At 40.9% G+C, this 18,479-nt stretch overlaps 1 protein-coding gene across 1 annotated transcript in view; it reads left to right on the plus strand.

Moving 5' to 3' along the window:
• ADAMTS17 (ADAM metallopeptidase with thrombospondin type 1 motif 17) overlaps positions 1-18,479 on the plus strand; it is a 192,226-nt gene that overhangs the window by 118,207 nt on the left and 55,540 nt on the right. The window contains exons 13-15 of the mRNA XM_055717092.1: positions 587-753; positions 3,397-3,524; positions 13,923-14,043. Of these exons, the coding sequence (XP_055573067.1) occupies positions 587-753; positions 3,397-3,524; positions 13,923-14,043 (416 nt within the window). The remainder of the gene's footprint in view (positions 1-586; positions 754-3,396; positions 3,525-13,922; positions 14,044-18,479) is intronic.

Genomic DNA, 18,479 nt, shown 5'->3' on the forward strand with positions numbered 1-18,479 from the left:
CAGCAGTTACAAGCGCCTTTACTGAAACTATGTGCTTCCCCCCCGTCCCACCTTTCTCAGTCATTTGCCTGCTCCATCTGAAAATAGGTTAGGACAGGAATGAGCTGCTGTTGAAGTCAAAGAAAAAATTTAGGTCAGCAGTGCAAAATTAGTCACATCCCTTGGTTTGTGACCAGAATGCAAACAGTTGAACACTGTATCTTCTAAGAAGGCTGCTTAGTGCCCAGAGGTGAATAGCATAATAGCCTTTTGGATTACCTCTTATCTGAGGCATGCAACGAGTAGGCAGCTCCTATTTATTGATCTGTGTATGGGATACTACAAAAGAACATGCTTCTGAAGTACTTCAGTATCTAAGCATCTGTTATGATAAGCCAATTATAGATCCAGAATTTAGCTTGAATAATTTTCTGTCAGAGCCACTGAAAGCAGGATTTGCCCTCTAGCAGGGGACATCTGAGAGGAAGGAACACCTGAATCTTCCTGGTATTTCAAGAGTTGCCTTGGACAGGGAAAGTCAGGCAAAGGCGTGTCTGTGAGAAGCTGTGCTGTTCCTGCTAACCTTGGTTTGTCTTTCCCGTGATAGCCCGGGGCCAGGTGGGAAGAACTGCCGAGGAGCCAGCGTGGAACACACTGTGTGTGAGAACTTACCCTGCCCTAAAGGTGTGCCAAGCTTCAGGGACCAACAGTGCCAGGCCCATGACAGATACACCAACAAGAAGAAAAGCCTCCTGACAGCTGTCATCGTCGACGGTAAATTTTTTCATCTTTCTCTGTAATTCTTTGCTGTTCTTTCACTGCAGCTTATCTCAACCCATCTTGATTTCATCTGCAAGACTCCCATTTGTTGGTGAGAAGGCTACAGTATGTTCCCCTTAGCTACAGCTGGAAGACTAATTACAACTAGTTGTTCTTTGTGCTGCCCTGCTGTTCTTTTAGCCACCTTGACAGAAGATGCAGAGATCTCAGTTCTTCGCTCATCTTTTTGTAATGCTGGGAGAGAAGTGCCTTTACTTGATTCCCAGTCTGAACAGGCAGCTATTTGGGAATGGGAGTTTAAACATTAGAAAGTTCAAATTAATTTTGAACTGAAAATAAGGATTCCCTGGGACATTTTTAATATGTGTCAATTCTGGGCATTTCAGCATGATTGCCTATCCTACTTACATTCCTTTAATGCTTCCTTTGCTGGATCTTATTGTTCATCTACTATTCAACCAGATGTTGGGGGGGATATGAAAAAGGATCGTAGTAATGTCCTTTCTGCAGGAACAAATATCTTTCACTGCACTCTGCTGGAAAACAGACAAGGCTAGTTTCATTTGGTCATCCTAAAGACATGCTTGAACAGAGTAGGGTGGTTTTGGAACTGATACCAGAAGACCAGACACTGGATAAGCCCTTTCCTGTGCTAGCAGTGACAAACTAGGTCTGACTCCAGCATTTACAGTACATGTACAGTCAGCATTTCAGTTCCTGTAGCAGAACCTCCAAGAGTACAATTCCTTCAGACGCCCCAGGAGACAGGCTGGGTTTGCTTGTTGTTCCCATCTGCCCCTCTCCCCAAATAGTGTTGCTGGGTGAATAAACAATGCAGAGCTACTTTCCTGACTAATTTCAATCACAGAAAACTCTCCTAGTTTTTTCCAGGGGTGAGCTGTTTCACTCCTTTCTCCATTTTCAATCAGGAGCTATGGGTTGCTGAGAGTCCTGTAAATAGGAGAGAAAATAAAAAAAACCCTAGATGATTCAGTGATATTCTCTGATCAGTGCTGCCAGAATTAGTAGCATACTGCAGTGGGAACTTCATTCAGCCACAGAATGGGAATAGGATATTTTTTGGCTACTTGAAGACTGAGCAAGCTATTGCTAAAAGATAATAGCCAACATTGTTCCTGCTACACAGCAAAGCCTGGCTCACCTGAGCCATCTTGCCCCAGTTTCCATGAATGCAAATTAGAAACCTCTCCTGCCCTGTTGCAGATCTCACAGCTGCGGAAAGAGAGTCTGTGCAGAGGCAGTCAGACTAGTGGTTTTCTGCACAAGCTGTTCTTTCAACAGCTTTCCCAGCTCCTCTGTTCAGTCTGCAAGTGAAATCAAAATCCAGCCTCTGTGAACTTGCTTTGCATCCGGCACAAGGCAGGGAGTTTGAACATCCACAGGATATGCCTGTAGTTCCTCTGTCAAGCAAGACAGATGGATAGAGGGCAGCTGAGCTTCACATCTCAATGTCACTGTTTATCGAAGCATGTTAGAGCACCCCTGCAGTTCTCCAGTACCTTTTTTCAGCATATCAAAGCACCACAATCAGAAGCATTTAAATAGACACAGATCCAAACCAACCTTGAGCTAATCTCCACTGTGCTTGAACTCTACTTAGATGTGTTAGTGAGGTGGGAGTTGATCGCGCTGGAAACTTAGGAAAGGCCTATGCCACTTAGCTTAGTGTATTGGCAAGCCTTCTCTCTTCTGATGAGTGGACGTACTTGACTATGCAGAACAAAACATGTTTCGATTTGGATGTCTATAGGTTCTCCCTTGGATGAAGTCCGTGAGTAGCAGAGTCAGCTCCAAAGGAAAACCATTATATTGCCTAAATATCTGTTACTAAAACGTATTGCAAATGCAGTCAGCAAATGCTGGCATCTGCTGTATGCTGCCACTTAATAATACAAATCTTTGAAAAAGCTTTTTTTCTTAACTCCTTCTCTAGCTAAACATAATAGTAGCTTTTCCAAAGTAAGGTCTAAATATATACTATAAAAATTACCTTTCGCATGGGTGAAAAATGCAGTCTTTCTCTACTGATATCTTTCAAATTAATTTGGGAGTTCTTTCTCTAGATATTCTAGCAGCATAGTTTGCTCACAGAAGTGTTTGTAGGACCACAAATACAAGTTTAAACTGATAACAGTATGTAATAGGTATACAAGAATGCTTTAAATTTATGTATATAAGTGTTCTTACTGGCAAACTGATGCAAGAAGTCAGTTCGTCCAGAGTAGAAATGGACTGGAGAACTTGTTCTTCTAAAACCACTGGCTGTAGCCTGAATTTTGCCTGAGATGCTCACACAGTGAGTTGGTCACTCATATCAGGCTGCTGAATGTTCCCTGTAACAAACATCTTCCGTTCAGAGACAGATACATGGAAGTGTACTGACTAAATGGCTTTCTGTGTCTTAAAAGCCCAATCTCATCAATGTAACCCTTTGAATATCGGTATTTTACAGTGGGGAAATGACAGGCCTAAATTGAAAGGCTTGTGTTCCTTCAAAGATAAGAATATCAACAGATACCTTTCCAGATCCACTCATGTAGAGACTGCACCACTATTTCCTCAAACACTTGTTTGTGCTGTTCCTAAAGGCAGTTGCTTTTGTATTTCTTTTTCCAGACAAACCATGTGAGCTCTTCTGCTCTCCACTGGGGAAGGATTCCCCTGTGCTGGTGACAGACAGGGTCCTTGATGGTACTCCATGCGGGCCTTATGAGACGGACCTCTGTGTACATGGCAAGTGCCAGGTGGTGTAACTTTCTTTTGTTTTATTTCTGGTGTCATGTATAGTCTGGGGCAGCAGTGTATGTCCTAGAAGAACAGGCGTCTGTGTGGGTGGCTGGGAGGCTGTCTGTGAGGTGAAAGGGCAACCCTATTTTATAAGACCCAACCCCATTGCAAGTGCTCCCCAGCCCTGTGTCTTGATCTAAGAATTATAATAAATGCCCAAGGTATGAGATTATTACTGAACAGCTGGGAACATTCAATGATGACATTTGCTTGTGTGTAGTCATCAAATGGCTTGGGTGGGAAGGGACTTACTTCTGTGAGGGGAGGAGATGGGAGTGGAAATCTGGCTTGCTTAACTGCTCCATTTTGGCTATTAGAGGAATCACTGAAAAAACACTGGTGCTGCAAACTGGATCCCAAATTGTCACTAGCCTTTTACAAATATTACATTGCCAGCACCATGATGCTTTTCAGGTCTACCTGGTTCCTGCCTAGAAATACTGAGGAAATGTTTTAATACTAGTTGCTCCTTGGCTGGTGCAGCTGCACAAACCAGTAGCTTCCCCGTGTGCTTTTTGTTGATGGTATTACTATATAGTCGCCAAGGTGAGTTGCTGCTGGTCCCCATCATAACTGTTTGAAAGGCCTGTTTCCCTTACATTAAGAAAAAGGTTCCTTTCCTCCCACAAACTAGGTTTTAAAGTTCCATGCAACAGAGAATATATGTTTAAAGGAGCAGATCCCGCAGCCCAGAGCACAGCCCAAGCCAGTTTTCTTTTGCCTCTCATCTGCATTGTCTTGCTTGGGTTACATAAAGAACAAACCAGAGAGAATGTAGCATAGGATTCCTTCTGCTGTACCACAGTGGGATAATCAGTTTCCCCTTGGTTGTCACCGAATGGACCAGCCAGACCCTGAACTTGCTTGTTTCCTGATGTCTCTGGTCAGACAAGTCAAGAATGGAAATGAAGATGACTCTGTTTGAGAGTCTTCAGATGTAATTCCCTTTACCTGGAGTGAAGATGTGATGGCTTATAACCATTGGAATGATGATTATTTCTCTCTAGGCAAATTACATATGGAATCAAAATTAGGTGTGGGAGATCTTTGATATACAGCTCTTTGTGGTTTGCTGGGCAGTGAGACAGCTTGTAGTGCAGTACATAGAATGCTTAGGGAGGCTGTCTCCTAAAGCTGGTGTTTCAGATTCCTTAAGAATTTAGTGGAGTTGTGTAGACCCATATTAACTGGAAATTTAAGGCTGGGACAAGGGAGAAAAGAAAATGTTTATTTAAAGATCATAAATTACAGGAGGTCATTTGGAATGGGTGCTCCTAGCAATGGGTTGCAGTTGGATTCAAGTCATTTGTCACAGACATTATGACAGGACCGGTGCTTATGGTATTTCTCTCTCCTAATCATGTAGCATGTGTTCAAAGTTTGCTGCACATGTTAGTGATGTGAAAGACAGTTGAGTTGGCTACTGCAGCCTTGCCAGTGCTGGATTCTCCCTGGCAGTTCTTCCTCTAAGTTTTATGCTCATCTAAATTTGTATCCTGTGCTTGGAGTTCCTCTTTTCAGTATTAACCAGCCTGTTGTATCCACCAGAACAGCTTTCTAGCAACACTGTTTACTTCCAATAACTTCACTGGAGATATACTGGCTTGCCCTGGGGGGCACAAGGCGCATCAAATTTGTCATTATTTCTGATTTCTATGAGCAGTGATTAGGAACTACCAATTTTTATTGCTTTGAGCCTTCCAGGCAGGGAGATAAATGAGCATGATATTCACCTGGGTATAACAGAGGCTATGGGGACATAATGCAGCTTTACTAATAGCAATGCAACAATATAAGTGAAAAACCTTTTTCTGGGTTGAATTTTGCACTGCTGCAGGAGACACTTCCCACTGTGTCCTGCCAAATGCTGCTGAAGAGGCATAATTCAGTCATTCTAATTTATTCAGATGAAGAATCTGAATAGCAAGTTGCTGGGGAGCCAGCACGAGTTTGATTCTTTACATACTCTTTAATAGAAAGTTCTTTGAATAGAGCCAGGTTCTGGTGCATCCCAAGTTACTTAGTTTTTCCCTGTTTTCAGCTATATCTGAAAAAAACCTAAAAAACCCATTAATAGACTTTTATAGTAAGGCCAGCTGTGTACCTCCAGCTGTGTGCCATTGACCATTATGCTGGGCTGGCCAGCTTTACTGTTCCAAACATTCAGATCAGCCACAAATGGTAAATCAGACGTTATGGCAATGTACATTTTCTTCTTTGAGTGAGGAGCAGTAGCCAGCTCCCCTCCAAATGAAAACCTTTATGAGCACAGAGCTTTGGAGGTACATCATCAAAATCAAATTGCAGTCTAAGTCAGGGGCAACTGCCTTTAACTGTGCAGAGAGGTGATGACAGCTGCAGAACATTCAGTCCATTTGCATCTGGCTGAGAGAAAATGCAAAATGATCAATTCAAGCCGAGCAGATTTGAAAGCTTTGTGAACTCATTTATAATACTCTTCTGCCTTATATGCAATGCAGTGCAGTGCTGAGAATTGCCATATGTGACTGCGTACCCCATTTGCCACAGATACTTGTCTAACTAGCTGCCTATTAAACCAATTTAGTCGGCATCTTTATTTAATTACTCTTCTCCTTATTTCTTTACCCAGCATAGACAAAGCCTGGCAACAAGCATTGCAGGGGACTTGGAGAAGAGAAGAAGTGCTGAAATCAGAGGGTGGTGTTACTGTTATTTATTTTCTTGTGTAATCCTTCTAGTTAAAGGCTCTCAAAGGCAAGAATGACACATTGCCAGTATAACAGACAAATTAGCAGTAACCGTTGCCTGTGAACATCTAGCACAGGAAATGTAATAGCTCTTTTCCCTTCAGCAGGAGATGCTCCTAAATGAAACTCATGCATCGTTGTTGCATGATGAATGAATGTAGATGAACACGGCAAAGAAAAAAACCTGGTTTTGCAAGGAAAGCGGAGTTTTGAGAAGGGAAACAGGAACAGATTATTTGAAGCCTCAAAATACCCTAACTGCTTGTAGACACTAAGGGAGGAGAGTTTTCCTTCAGTTGTACTTTGTGAACTTACTACAATTTCATTTTAAAGCCACGAGCTGAGCTCCAATACAGTGTGAATGAAGCCTTTTGGTGTCAGCTTCACTATACCTGAAGCAAAATCATCATAAGCAACAGTATCCCTGTATTTATCACTTACATCTTAAAGCAGCTGGAGTGAGTAAACTTGCTTAATACTTTGGTTATACATAGAAGCACCAGACAGCAAAGTCAACACTAAATTTAGCATAGGGGTTCCTAAGTCGCCTAGACTTATTATAATCTTTCTCCTGGTCTTTGAGAAAGACATTCAGGAAGTCCTTTGAAATCATAAGGTCTTAATTCGATTTTGTCCTGTCCTTGTTTATTGGAGTGGGTTTTGAGGCTGGAAATTTTGTTCTTGATAGTGATAGAAGTTTTCCAGAAGGAGGACAAAATAAAAGGTTTGTAAAAGCTTCAGGGTTGATCTCAAAAATTGAAGTGTTACAAAGTTACACCTTTAAAAGAAACATTGTAATGACAAATGTGCTTATCCTTACCAACTTGTGGGCAAAATAGATGCCTTGTTCAACATGTATTCAGATTTTTGACTTTTTCTCCTTGAAATGTGCACAGTCTTCTAGCAAGAGGAATTCTTTATATCCTGGACTTTTCAGAGGCAGAAAATCTGTTAGCAGGCTTGAGAAGGAGAGCTGTCTGATGGATCTGAGGAGAAGGAAGTTGAGAGCTCATCAAGGCTTTGCAGGCTCTGTCTCTTTACTGCTTCCACAGTTTGCTTTCTGTAGCATGGGAATTGCAGTCGTGGGGAAGATGAGATAGGATGGTGCAACCTGCAGTTCAGATTGCTTTTATCATCTCATATTTCTATTCAAGTGACAAGTGGCTTTCAGAGAGAGGTTTCCCTGATGGTTTTGTTCTTCCTCAAGACTGTTCGGTGTATGTTTCGTGAGTGGAAGCAGTGCATTTACTAAATTACAGTTCTTCACTCCATGCTGCTGATGTTAATATAAAACTGCTGGCAGAAGTAGAGCTACAAAAGGTGTCAGATGTCACACAGCAGTGGTGTGGGGAGAAGACAAGCTGCTCAGCTGACTGTTATGACGCACATGACTTTGTGCTGGCTTTTCTCAAAGGAGGATTTGTCTGAGACTCATGATAGCACGAGAACTTTCCAGTGGGGACTACAGATTGTACTTCAGTATGTAATCTAAGATCTCTTTGAAAAGAGAGACCTCCTGTGTAGCGGAACCGGGCTAGAGATCAAGGGCAATCTTTGCTGTGATTTAACAATTTAAGAGGTGAAAACATTTTGGCTCCATCTACAGCTTTCTCATGAACGTTTTGTCATGTCACATCTACCTTTAATGTGCTGGTGAATCCACAGTACATTCAATGATGGCAAGCCACATATTAGGCTGTCCTGGCACAACAGAAAGATTATATAATGACTTTCTCCCCAAAGCAGTTGTTATACAGTATGAAAGGGGAGCACAAATTTGAAAATGGACACATTTTCAAAAATAGCTCTTGCAGATTGGATAGGCAGTGTCAGGAGAGGGCCACAGGTGGCGGAGGATAAATTGCAGTTGTCTACTGGACCTGTTGCTGGCAAACAGTCTTCTGCATACTCAATACCCACTTTTTGCATTTGATTGATGCATGCAGTTCTGGCTTTGCCTCCTCACTTGAGTATTTTCCATGTATTATTCATATTCTTGCATTACAAACTGTGGTACAAGATGTTCCAGACTGGGTAGCTTGTCTCTATACTTGGCTTAGCACTGTACTTTGATAAATTATTTAGTGTATGTGCACAAAATCCAGGATTGTTTGAACTACAGAAACCTGTTGTATAATTGCCGCCTTTTTTTTTTTTTTTTTTTTTTCAATTTCTGTGTCTGTAGCAATGCAATCTGAGTCCTAGAAAGAGTATTAAAGCTTTCGGTGAGTAAGGCATAGTGACAAAACCCAAGTTTGTTGATATCTTAATACTTTATAGTGTACTTTACAGTGAGATATGAAAAAAAATGCTTTTCCCCACTATTTTTCTTCTACATTAACCCACAGAAAGCATTTAATAGACAATTAATTGTGTTATCTACCTTGGAGGCTTTAGATTTTGCTTGTGGCTTGAGCAGCCAAGAATTGACTGGAAGAGAGGCTACAGATATATCATATACTGATAAATATATTTTATTTTCAAATCCAGAACTGATATGATAGATGCCTCTTTTAAAGAATGGGCACTTGATAGAAAATACTCTGTTATCTGCAGCCTCTTGGCACTTGTACAAATGAGGGCAGAGACAAGGTAGAATCAGGTCGGAGGTCTCAATTCAGATGAAGCTGGTTTGGAAGGATCAGAAAGGGTTAGCTACAGAAAGCAACTAAAGAACAGAAGCAAAGGAGTTCCCTGGACAGGAAAAGGCTTTGTATTATTTGCATGTTTGCTCATATAGCCTGTTCTGCTGCCAGAACACAGGAATTTTGACGCATAACGTTTACGTTCCATATGTAAAACAATGGTTATCAAGAATAATTGTATCTAGTATCCCCATTAACTGCTGAGGGATCTAAGCACAAAGTCCATGGGCAAGTGTAATTGTATATCTAATGCAGATAAGATAACGCTAATTTTAAATAGGCAGTGCATATCTCCTATTTCAGCAGAGCTGTTCTGATTCAGATAAAATCTGAAGGCTTGGGAAATGACAGGAGGATGTTTGCTGAACTAACTTCTGTGTGGACTTCTATTCATCACACAGATTTTGTTGTGGAACAGAAAAAGAAGTAACTTACAGATGAACTGCTTGATTAGGGATGCAGGCTCACCTTCTTGTACAAACCCTGACAGAGACCCATAATCCTCCACAAGAGCAGTCCTGTTTAAAACAAAGAAACAAGAATTCTCCTACCCTCGGATCTAAATGTCAGTTGCTCACATATGTACATTCCTTTTTCATGTGGCCCATCCCTGGAGGTATCAACGGACATTAGATATTATGGGCAAAAAATTGGCAGGGTAGATGAATCTGTCATAACCAGCATGCTCTGTACATGATTAATTTGTAAAATGGTACATGTTGCATCAATATTTGTATTTGATCCATTGAGACAGCTAGTTAGTTTGGCATATGGGAAGCATTATAGTTTTGTGAGCCTACAATGTCATTTCTTACACAGGGTGGGTGTATATAACAAAAATAATTGTGTTTATGTAGCAAAACATACTCACACAGGCTGTATCAATTGAGTTCTTGCACAGCCATTGAAAATACAAATAAAAATATAATTTAAAAATATCCAAGCAATATAGAAAACAGTTAACACAGAAGAATCCAAATTACGTGTATTCAGAAGAAAAGAGGAGTTTTCCTATGCTGGAGTCAGCAATGACTGAAGCTGGAAATACCACCCAGCAAGCAGTATTTTCAGATGTTTAATTATAAAAAGAGAAGAAGGAGGAGGGTGAGAAGGAAGGGTGGACTGAGATAACAGCTCAGACATAGTGAATTTCAGGCCTTTGGCTCAGCAAATGTGCTGTTACCTGCCAATTTAAACGTCAATGGGTAGTTCCAAAACACAATGTCGGAGTAGGAGAGTGCCTGGGTTGAAGATCATTAAGAAATCTGTGGGTATAGTTGTGACTGGCTGTGCTGGGGACTTGAAGCCCCAAAAGACTTTTAAAGTTTTTTGCCAGCAATCTGATGTTTTAATATGGGCAAGGGACTGTCTTTGGTTAAAATTGGTTCCTTTTTGTCCAATTGATGTTAATAGCACTGCAGGTTTTCAACAGCTAGTACATGCAGGAGGTGGAATTCCTGGATGGTGGCAACATCAGTCTCTTTGCCAAAGTTATGGATATTCCATGTTGGATGGTACAGGGAACCTCTAAGAGTAGAAGAACAGGGCTGACAGTGGCAAATGCTCCCACAGACTACTAAACATGGTGGTTACACCAGGCTGGCTTCTTAGTTTTTGTTCTTCCTTCTGAACACAGATAAACTCCAAGTGCTCTGCTCACTCTTTAAAGGATCATCTTGGTAAGAAAACAAAACTCCTTCCCTTCTCACTAGTCCATTCAAGACTGATGGAACTGAAACTATCCAGCTATCACTGGACAGGCTGGTCCGTGGACTCAGTCTGCTCACCTGCAGGATAACTCTTGGGTCAGAAAACATACAAGATGGTGTTTATGAGGTCTTCTTTTCTTCAAAATGTAAAGCTTCCTCTTTCTGCTTCTTAATTAAAAAAAAAAAGACTGTACCTTCGTTGGTATGCTGGCCTGTACAGGAAGCAGCACAAAACAAGTTAGAGATGATAAAGATCAAATAACTCCCTTGAACTATTTGGGTTTTAAGGGATTGTTTCTGCATTATGAAAACCTGACTTTTGAGCAGTTAAACTTGCATTTTCTCTTTGCATAGAGTAAATTAAGCCCTCACTTTTTTGAAAGCTTTATGCAGGTTGAGGACAGCTATATCTATTTTAAAATTGACAGTATAATACATACGTTTCCTTCAGATCCATGTTACATTCCCTGTTAAGGTCCTGATCTGAAGCATACAGAAAAATGTCAGTGAGAAGCTGATGATGTACAGGCTCGATAGGTCTTCCCCCTGGTCTGATGGGGCTCAGGCATCAGCTTCTGGCCCCCAGTGCTGGAATCTCAGGGACTTTCTTACCTTGGAGAAAGGTGGACATATCTCTCAATTAACAGTCCAAGGACTGCTGGTGGATACTTTCCTCCCAGGAAGGGTGATGCTCGCTGTTTTGCCCCCTTACCCTTCCAGCCCTGTCTCTTCCCCTTTGCACTTGTTTTGAAAGTGGCAATATTTTCAATGTGGGGAGTTTCCAAAGGATCTGAGTGACTGAGGTAATCACTGTAATGTATTTCTAAATTACTTTGCACCTTTTGGAATCTGTTGTCAAATCTTAAGAAAAGCTGCTTCATTATGTACTGTTATTAAATACACTTTTAGTTTGGAAATTATTGAAAGGATTGGAGAGGGGGAAATGGGCTCTAATGTTTATGCAGACAAGAGTAAAGTGCTTCCAAGGTATTTTTCTCCCATAAAGTAACAAGAATGCAGCAATTTTCATGATGAAGCCAAGAAAGAAAACTGTTCTATTCTCTTAAAGACTTCCCTTTGTAAAAAGCCATTTTCTGGCCCAAATCTGATGAGGGCTTTAATCCTCAAACCCTGGATTGAAGGGAAAGTCTGCCCTGTGGATGGGAGGGATAGTGCCATTAAAGGGAAGGCTGCAAGGGCCATTCCCAGTTCCTCCACTCCCAGGAAGTTAGGGTGAAGATGAAAGGTAAAAAACCACAACATTTTTGGAAGGTATATTTGTGGATTCAGTGGGTGCTCTTTCCATGCCTTCAAAGAGGGTCTCAAGTCAAAGCACGTCAATGACCTTGTAGATGTGGGAGGAAATGGCTTGTCTTGAAACCTAGCGTCAGAAAAAGGGGGGAACTTATTCTTTCAGAGGCTTTGCTGGCTTGCACTGGTTTACATTATCTGGGAAACTACAGCATAAATGCAAAGCATGTGATTGCTAACTCCCCATTCTTTGCCTGCCTCCGTTATAGCCCAACAGACTCCTCATGTAGCATTGGGAATAAGTGTGGTTCAACACTCATTATATTCCCTTTATTCATTTGTGTGCTCACATAGTGCTAATAACAATGCAGTACAATAAAAGATAGCACTAGAGTCTTAAATTAAATGCAGCCTTTCCAGTATCTCAGCAGGGTGGCAGGCAGGCATATATTTCCAGCTGCCTTTCAGCAACCCCATTAATAAATCATATTTATTTTCCTGGAAGGAGAACTGCTGGGACATCCTTCTGTTTTGGGGGCAGAATCACATTCAATATCCAAAAATTATTTGTTGGGCATGGGTGTCAAGTTTAAACTTGAGAATTGCAACTGCCAGAAACTCCAGAGTCCTCTTCCTACCTTCCTTTAACTCCCATTTATACGTTTTTTTTTCTTGTAGTTCTTGTCCACCAACTTACATGCTGTTCTAGTTAATGAGCAGCATTTCCCTTGTATGTGTTCAGGATGATAATTTTTTTCTCAGCATGTGTCTGTCTGTAATGATTTACCCAGACAAACACTGCATCAGAACACGTCTGAATGCTGGCAATCTTTGATCCCTCTAATACATCTGGACTTAGGCCGTGGCCAGTGTCTTCTGAAACAAGGGGAATGTTGGAGTTCAGGTCCAAATTGCATTGCTTACCCGCAGACAGTCTCAGATAAACAGCCCAAGTTCTATTAATATTTCCCTGCTTACCCTGTTTTCCAAAGTGTTTGTTGTTTTGATTGTTCCCTAAGATATCTCTCCAACTTTCCTCTGGCTTTATTTAAGAAGGCAAGGAAAGGAGAGACCTAACAGCTTTATTCAAATAAGTCTTATTAGTGGCAGGCCTGCTAACTCATTTGCCAAGAAACTGTTTTCCTACAGAGGATAAATCTTTAACTAATTTTTAATAGTAGAGTCTCCACTAATAACTTGTATAATGACAACTCTTATTTCGGTAGAAACTGATATTTTGGGAGTGCATTGGATTTTTATTTTTTTTCACAATTGAATGTCTAAGCTTAATACTGTGCAAGCCTATGGAAAATTTCATGTTGTGTAAACAATCTTATCATACAGATTGGCCAGATATGAACCTGACCTGCTTCCGCTGAACTACTTTTGTACTGCAGGTATTTAAGCCACCTGATTAATGAGGTCTTTTTTCAGATATTGCACAAGTGTAATCAGAACTGAATGTTACGTTCCCTGTTAAGGTCCTGATCTGAAGCAGAGCTCATTCAGTGAGAAGCACACTGGAACCTGTGACAGCACTCTTGAGTTTTTGTGTGGTGAAGGGCTATGACCGGGATTCTGGTTACATGGGTTAATTTTCATTCAAGAAAATGGCATTTTTCTCCTCTCTAGACTAAGTATCACAGTAGCAGTCCATTTCTCTGGGGTGTCCTTGAGGTCCTCAGATGGAAGTTGCTATACAAACATGAAACGTTTCAATCTGTTGTGTTTGAAGGAGGTTAAAAGTGGTACAAAATCTATGATGATATCTGGAATAACTATTGTTTCTGAAACTCTCTTCAGTTAAATCTTCTGAATCAAAGGTCATGCTCTTAGTGTTAGAGAAGGGAGTTGCTGAATAACCAAGTCAATGCCATTCCAAATGAGAGCTCCCTTGATTCACAGTGTTCTCTTCCCGTTCAGGTTTTCAGTCAGATGACCATCTTAGTCTTGACCTCAATGTCTAGAGATACTTTAAGTTTGCAAACAAAATAATGGGGACCTTTGGTTGTTGTCATTAGAAAATTGGCTGCGATGGAATCATTGGCTCAGCTGCCAAAGAGGATCGCTGTGGAATCTGCAGTGGTGATGGCAAAACCTGTAAAGTGGTGAAAGGCGACTTCAACCACACCAAGGGGATGGGTGAGTAACCCTCAGTAGCATTTGAGTGGAGTGGAGGTTCTCTTAACTGCTTGAGGAGAGTTAGAGTGGTAGCAATAGCTCTTCTTGGATAGCATTGGACCCATCTACTCTAGTAAACAATAAGAAACACAAAACAAAACCCAAGTCAATTCCAATATGATATTCTCTCTACTTCTTAGTTGCCCAGATAGCAGCCATTGCCTGTCTGAAGTTCAGAATGAAGTCATGTTTCTCATTTTTAATGCTGTTGATTTTAAATAAGAGACAAAATCACAGTATGTTTTCCAGCAGGAGGGAAGTCTGATTTCAACAGCATCTTTGAGCTTTTTGAGAACTCAGAATGATGCGTGTTGCAGATGATTCATGTTAGAATCAGGATATCTCAGCTAAATGAAAGAGCACTCCCCTCTGAATATTTTTACTGATTTCCTGCCAGCCATAGTATCCAGTATAGGATACAAGAGCTTCTGGTCAGAATTAAGACTTTCCCCTCTCTTGTTAAACGTTAATGTATATGCAGCTTGGTGTCTGAATTAGTCTTTGTTCCAGAGTTTCTGTATTGCAATTCTGAGAAACTTATCACACATCCTAATCAGGCAAAGAGAGGGAAAGCCAAATCAGGACTTGCAAGCTGCTCCAAGAGGAAGGAATTGTCCAGAAAAAAATTATTTTACATTCAGTGAATACAGAATTGCCATTTCTGTAAGGAGAAACTCATTTAACACATGCTACTCCAGGACAGAGTTCAGCAAAGCATACAAAGATTCCTTTTAAGCACACATTTCAATTCTGTCTAACTAAAGCAGCACCAGGGCTTAGACCCTTAATCAAAGTCTCAGCACTGAAGTTTGAGGCTCTGATTTTGTATGTGGACCTCTTCCTCTGCACCCTTCTCCTCCTCACCTTCCTCTGCGGAACCAGCTGTGATCTGTCAACTCCTCTGAGACGCAGGTAGGATTTCCCACCTGCCCCACATCTTTCTGGAGCACACTTATGCTGTTGTATTGCCAGGCCAACCTGTTGAATGATTTCCTGCATTACTGCCTTTGACTCTTTTGTTCCAGATATTTTCTACCTACTTGTGTCAAGGCGTTTGCATTAGATGCAAATGGTGGGAAAAGTTTCTCACTTCCATTGAAAAAAACTGTTCTCCATTCTTGCAGCAGAGTTTATAGCTGTGCAGGAACTTCTTAACTGCTCCTGAAGAGTAACTATCTTTTATCTTTTCCAACGAGACTCCAAAACATCTTGTGCAGATAAATAAGAAATTTCTGGGTCACTGCCAGGAGGTTGCACCCGTTTCCAACTAGACTACTTGAGGGTGGTAACTTTACAAGGCTGTAGGAACAGAACAGTTTCAGCCTTAACTGGTTGTCTGGCTGCCAGGACACTATAGGAGGCTTTCACCCCCAGCACCCTGTAACCTAATAAGAGGAGATGGCTGACTGAATCATGGTCAGTGTTCAAGCATTTATTGATCCTTATTCTTTGCTGATCATCTCAGAAGTGCAAACTTGTCAAAATATTGCTTTGTCAGTGCATTGTTTCCACCTTTACCCACCTCACATAATCTAGAATTTGTTTTTACAATTATAATCTCATAAACATTTATCATAAGTTTTGATTTATTAATTTGAAAGGGAAATACATTTTATGTGGGAATAGTTCTAAAAAGTGACATCCACGGTATGCCAGACAGTCTTCTTCTGGTTTGAAAATAATCTTTGCTTTTCATTTTTTTAAATTATGCTCTTTTAACGAGCATTCTAGCCTACTGAAATGGAAAGAATATTTACAGTCTTTTAATTGTTCACTGTTAATGTTTTCCTGCTTTTGGATTTCTTTTATGTTAGACACTGAAAACAGACTTGTTGTTTTCACTTATGATTCCCAGCCTCAATTCTGCAAACATTTTTTGCATTGTGAGTTACTCCCATCAATTTCTATTCATATACTGCTGTTTTGAAGAATCAGGTCCTCAGGTTAACTTACTGAATCTCTCCAGGAATGGTTCTGAGGTATCACAATTGAACATGACGTTACTCAAGAAAAAAACCGGCCTTTTTTCTTTAAATTGACATTTAAGTAAATATGTATAAAAATGTGACAAAAGTTTGGGCAAAGGAGAGTACACAATATGACTACAGTAACAGAACCAGGGTTTGGATATGTAAATGATTGCACAGGTCAGTGGCAAATCCCCACGAACTTGCTGCGATCCAAGTCAAGGCCAACGCACTGACTCAAGTATGCTGATTTATTATATCAGAAGAGAATAGACTTCAAACATCAAGACATTGATTGTTTTGGAGTGGTATCTGTTTTGGGATTTGCAGCTGCAACGTTTGGGCCAGATCCTCAGCTGCTCTGCACATGGGACTCCCTTGACTGCAGGATTGGTCCCTATATGTCCTGTGATTACAAATTATGTTGTCAAGCCCTGTGTTAACTGAATTAAATCCATGCCAAATCCTTTCTGTTTCTTAGTAACCAATAGTCATTGTAAGAAGGTTTCCACATGTGTGATGGCAAAAGCAAAGGCTGTTCCCAAGTGTTTCTCATGTAAGATACTTGAATGCTGTTTGCAGTGTCAGGGGGTGTTGGTGACATCCTTTGGTGTTGGTTCTTTGTCTTCTTTTGGTTGGATTAGATGGGGAGATTGGTATCAAACGCCATGGATAAACTTCAAGTCCTTTTACTATTTAGCTTGGTTTGTCAAAGATATCAAGTAGAGATCCTTTCCTTTCAGAAAACCTATCTACATGAAAGAAAGCCAAAATTTCATTAACCAAGTAAAAAGAACCAGGCCTATTTCTTTTTTTTTTTTTTTTTTTCCCAACCTTAATGTCACAGGTAAGGTTCTGCCACTCTGGAGGGGCACGATGGTGGAACAGTCAAAGTGTGTTATAGGAGGTCCAGCAGTTCAGATCTTGCCACCTGTTATCCAGGGTGATCCAACTGGAAATAGATTCCATTTCTCTTTTGTGGAGGTCGAAAGCCTTTATTTGTGATGCTAAACACCACGCACACTTGTGTGCAGCTGGCTGTCTTCAGTAGGCCAACTGAATGCACTTTTTAGACTGAGGTTTACTTTTGATTGGCAGCACGCCCTGTACCTATTTCTACAAAATAATTTTCCATAAACAAACACAGACTTGTTCTGAAGTCGATCTCTGTCTCCCTGCCGCTATACAGGGGTCCTAGAAATAAGGACAGCTCTTTGACTCGTATCTGTTGGGTAGCTGATTTATCACTGACTTCTGCCCAGACTCCAAGGCTGTGCCTGTAATGCTGAAACTTGTGTTGAGAGTGAGACCTGCATCCATCACTCTTGATTTCTCTCAGCCATATTAAGATTTTTAATGCTGCCCCTTTGCTTGTTATCCTAAAGAAGCACCACAGTTATTTGGATTTCTTTTAATGGCAGAATGTAATAAGGTGAGATATGCCAGCTGTTGTAACTATCATTTTGGGAAATGTAAAGTGTATTTTTGCTAGCAATTTTTTCTTTTTAAGACAGTGAAAAAGCAGGCTTTTTATTGTGTACACTACTTGTCCAGCATATATTTAAAAGAAAGAACGGATATTTGAACAGTAGTGCTGTAGTGCTGGCTAGGAGTGTCTTTAGCCAACACTAGAAACTCTTTTTTTTGACAGCGGAGTGTACATCTACATTATGAGAAGACAGAACCCTAGGGCTAACTGGGATCTCTTGTAAGGGTTTAAGAAGAACATGCAAGATAGATATCCCGGCAACCAGCTTCACAGCAATAGTAGGAGGCTATGAAATCTATCCATGGCTCTCCAGTGAAATGATTTTCTTCCAAATGAACTATCCCATGGCTGGAAGTGGACAGGTGCCGATGGAGGAATTACTCTCGAGCTAATAGCATGTGAGAATCATCATAGCTATTTAGAAAATGGACACATAGTTACCACTGACTGGATGTATTTCCACTCGACTGCAGCAACTAGCACTCAGCAAAAGGTGCAAAATGGGGAAGGGTCTTGGAAACTGAGATGTCCAGCTGGTACCCCAAAATGTTACAGAATCTGTGCTGACCATGACCAGCAGATAGGCAGGGCACTCTGATTTCCTTGGCTTCCACCCTGAGATCTTGGTTCAAAGCACTTTTGGAAAGTTTGGTAATGTGATGAGCACTGTTGACTTTCTCATACCTAATTTTCATGTGTATACAGGGTTAAGATATGAAGGTACAGTGCCCAGAGATCAGTACTTTCAGCCATGGGATAATTTTTGCTTTACCTCGGAGTCCGTCTTTCATTGCAATGTGAACCAGAAGGATAGTTTTATAGTAGATCAGTGACATTCTGAAGTTCATGCTAAACTTTCTGTTCTTTCTGGTAGTAATAACAATGGCTAACAATGGATTTTCCTGTGTGAGCTGCTTTCCTCTTGCAAATCTCTCCAGCAT

The sequence above is a fragment of the Falco cherrug genome, chromosome 7, assembly GCF_023634085.1.
Source record: "Falco cherrug isolate bFalChe1 chromosome 7, bFalChe1.pri, whole genome shotgun sequence".
NCBI classification, from domain to species: domain Eukaryota; kingdom Metazoa; phylum Chordata; class Aves; order Falconiformes; family Falconidae; genus Falco; species Falco cherrug.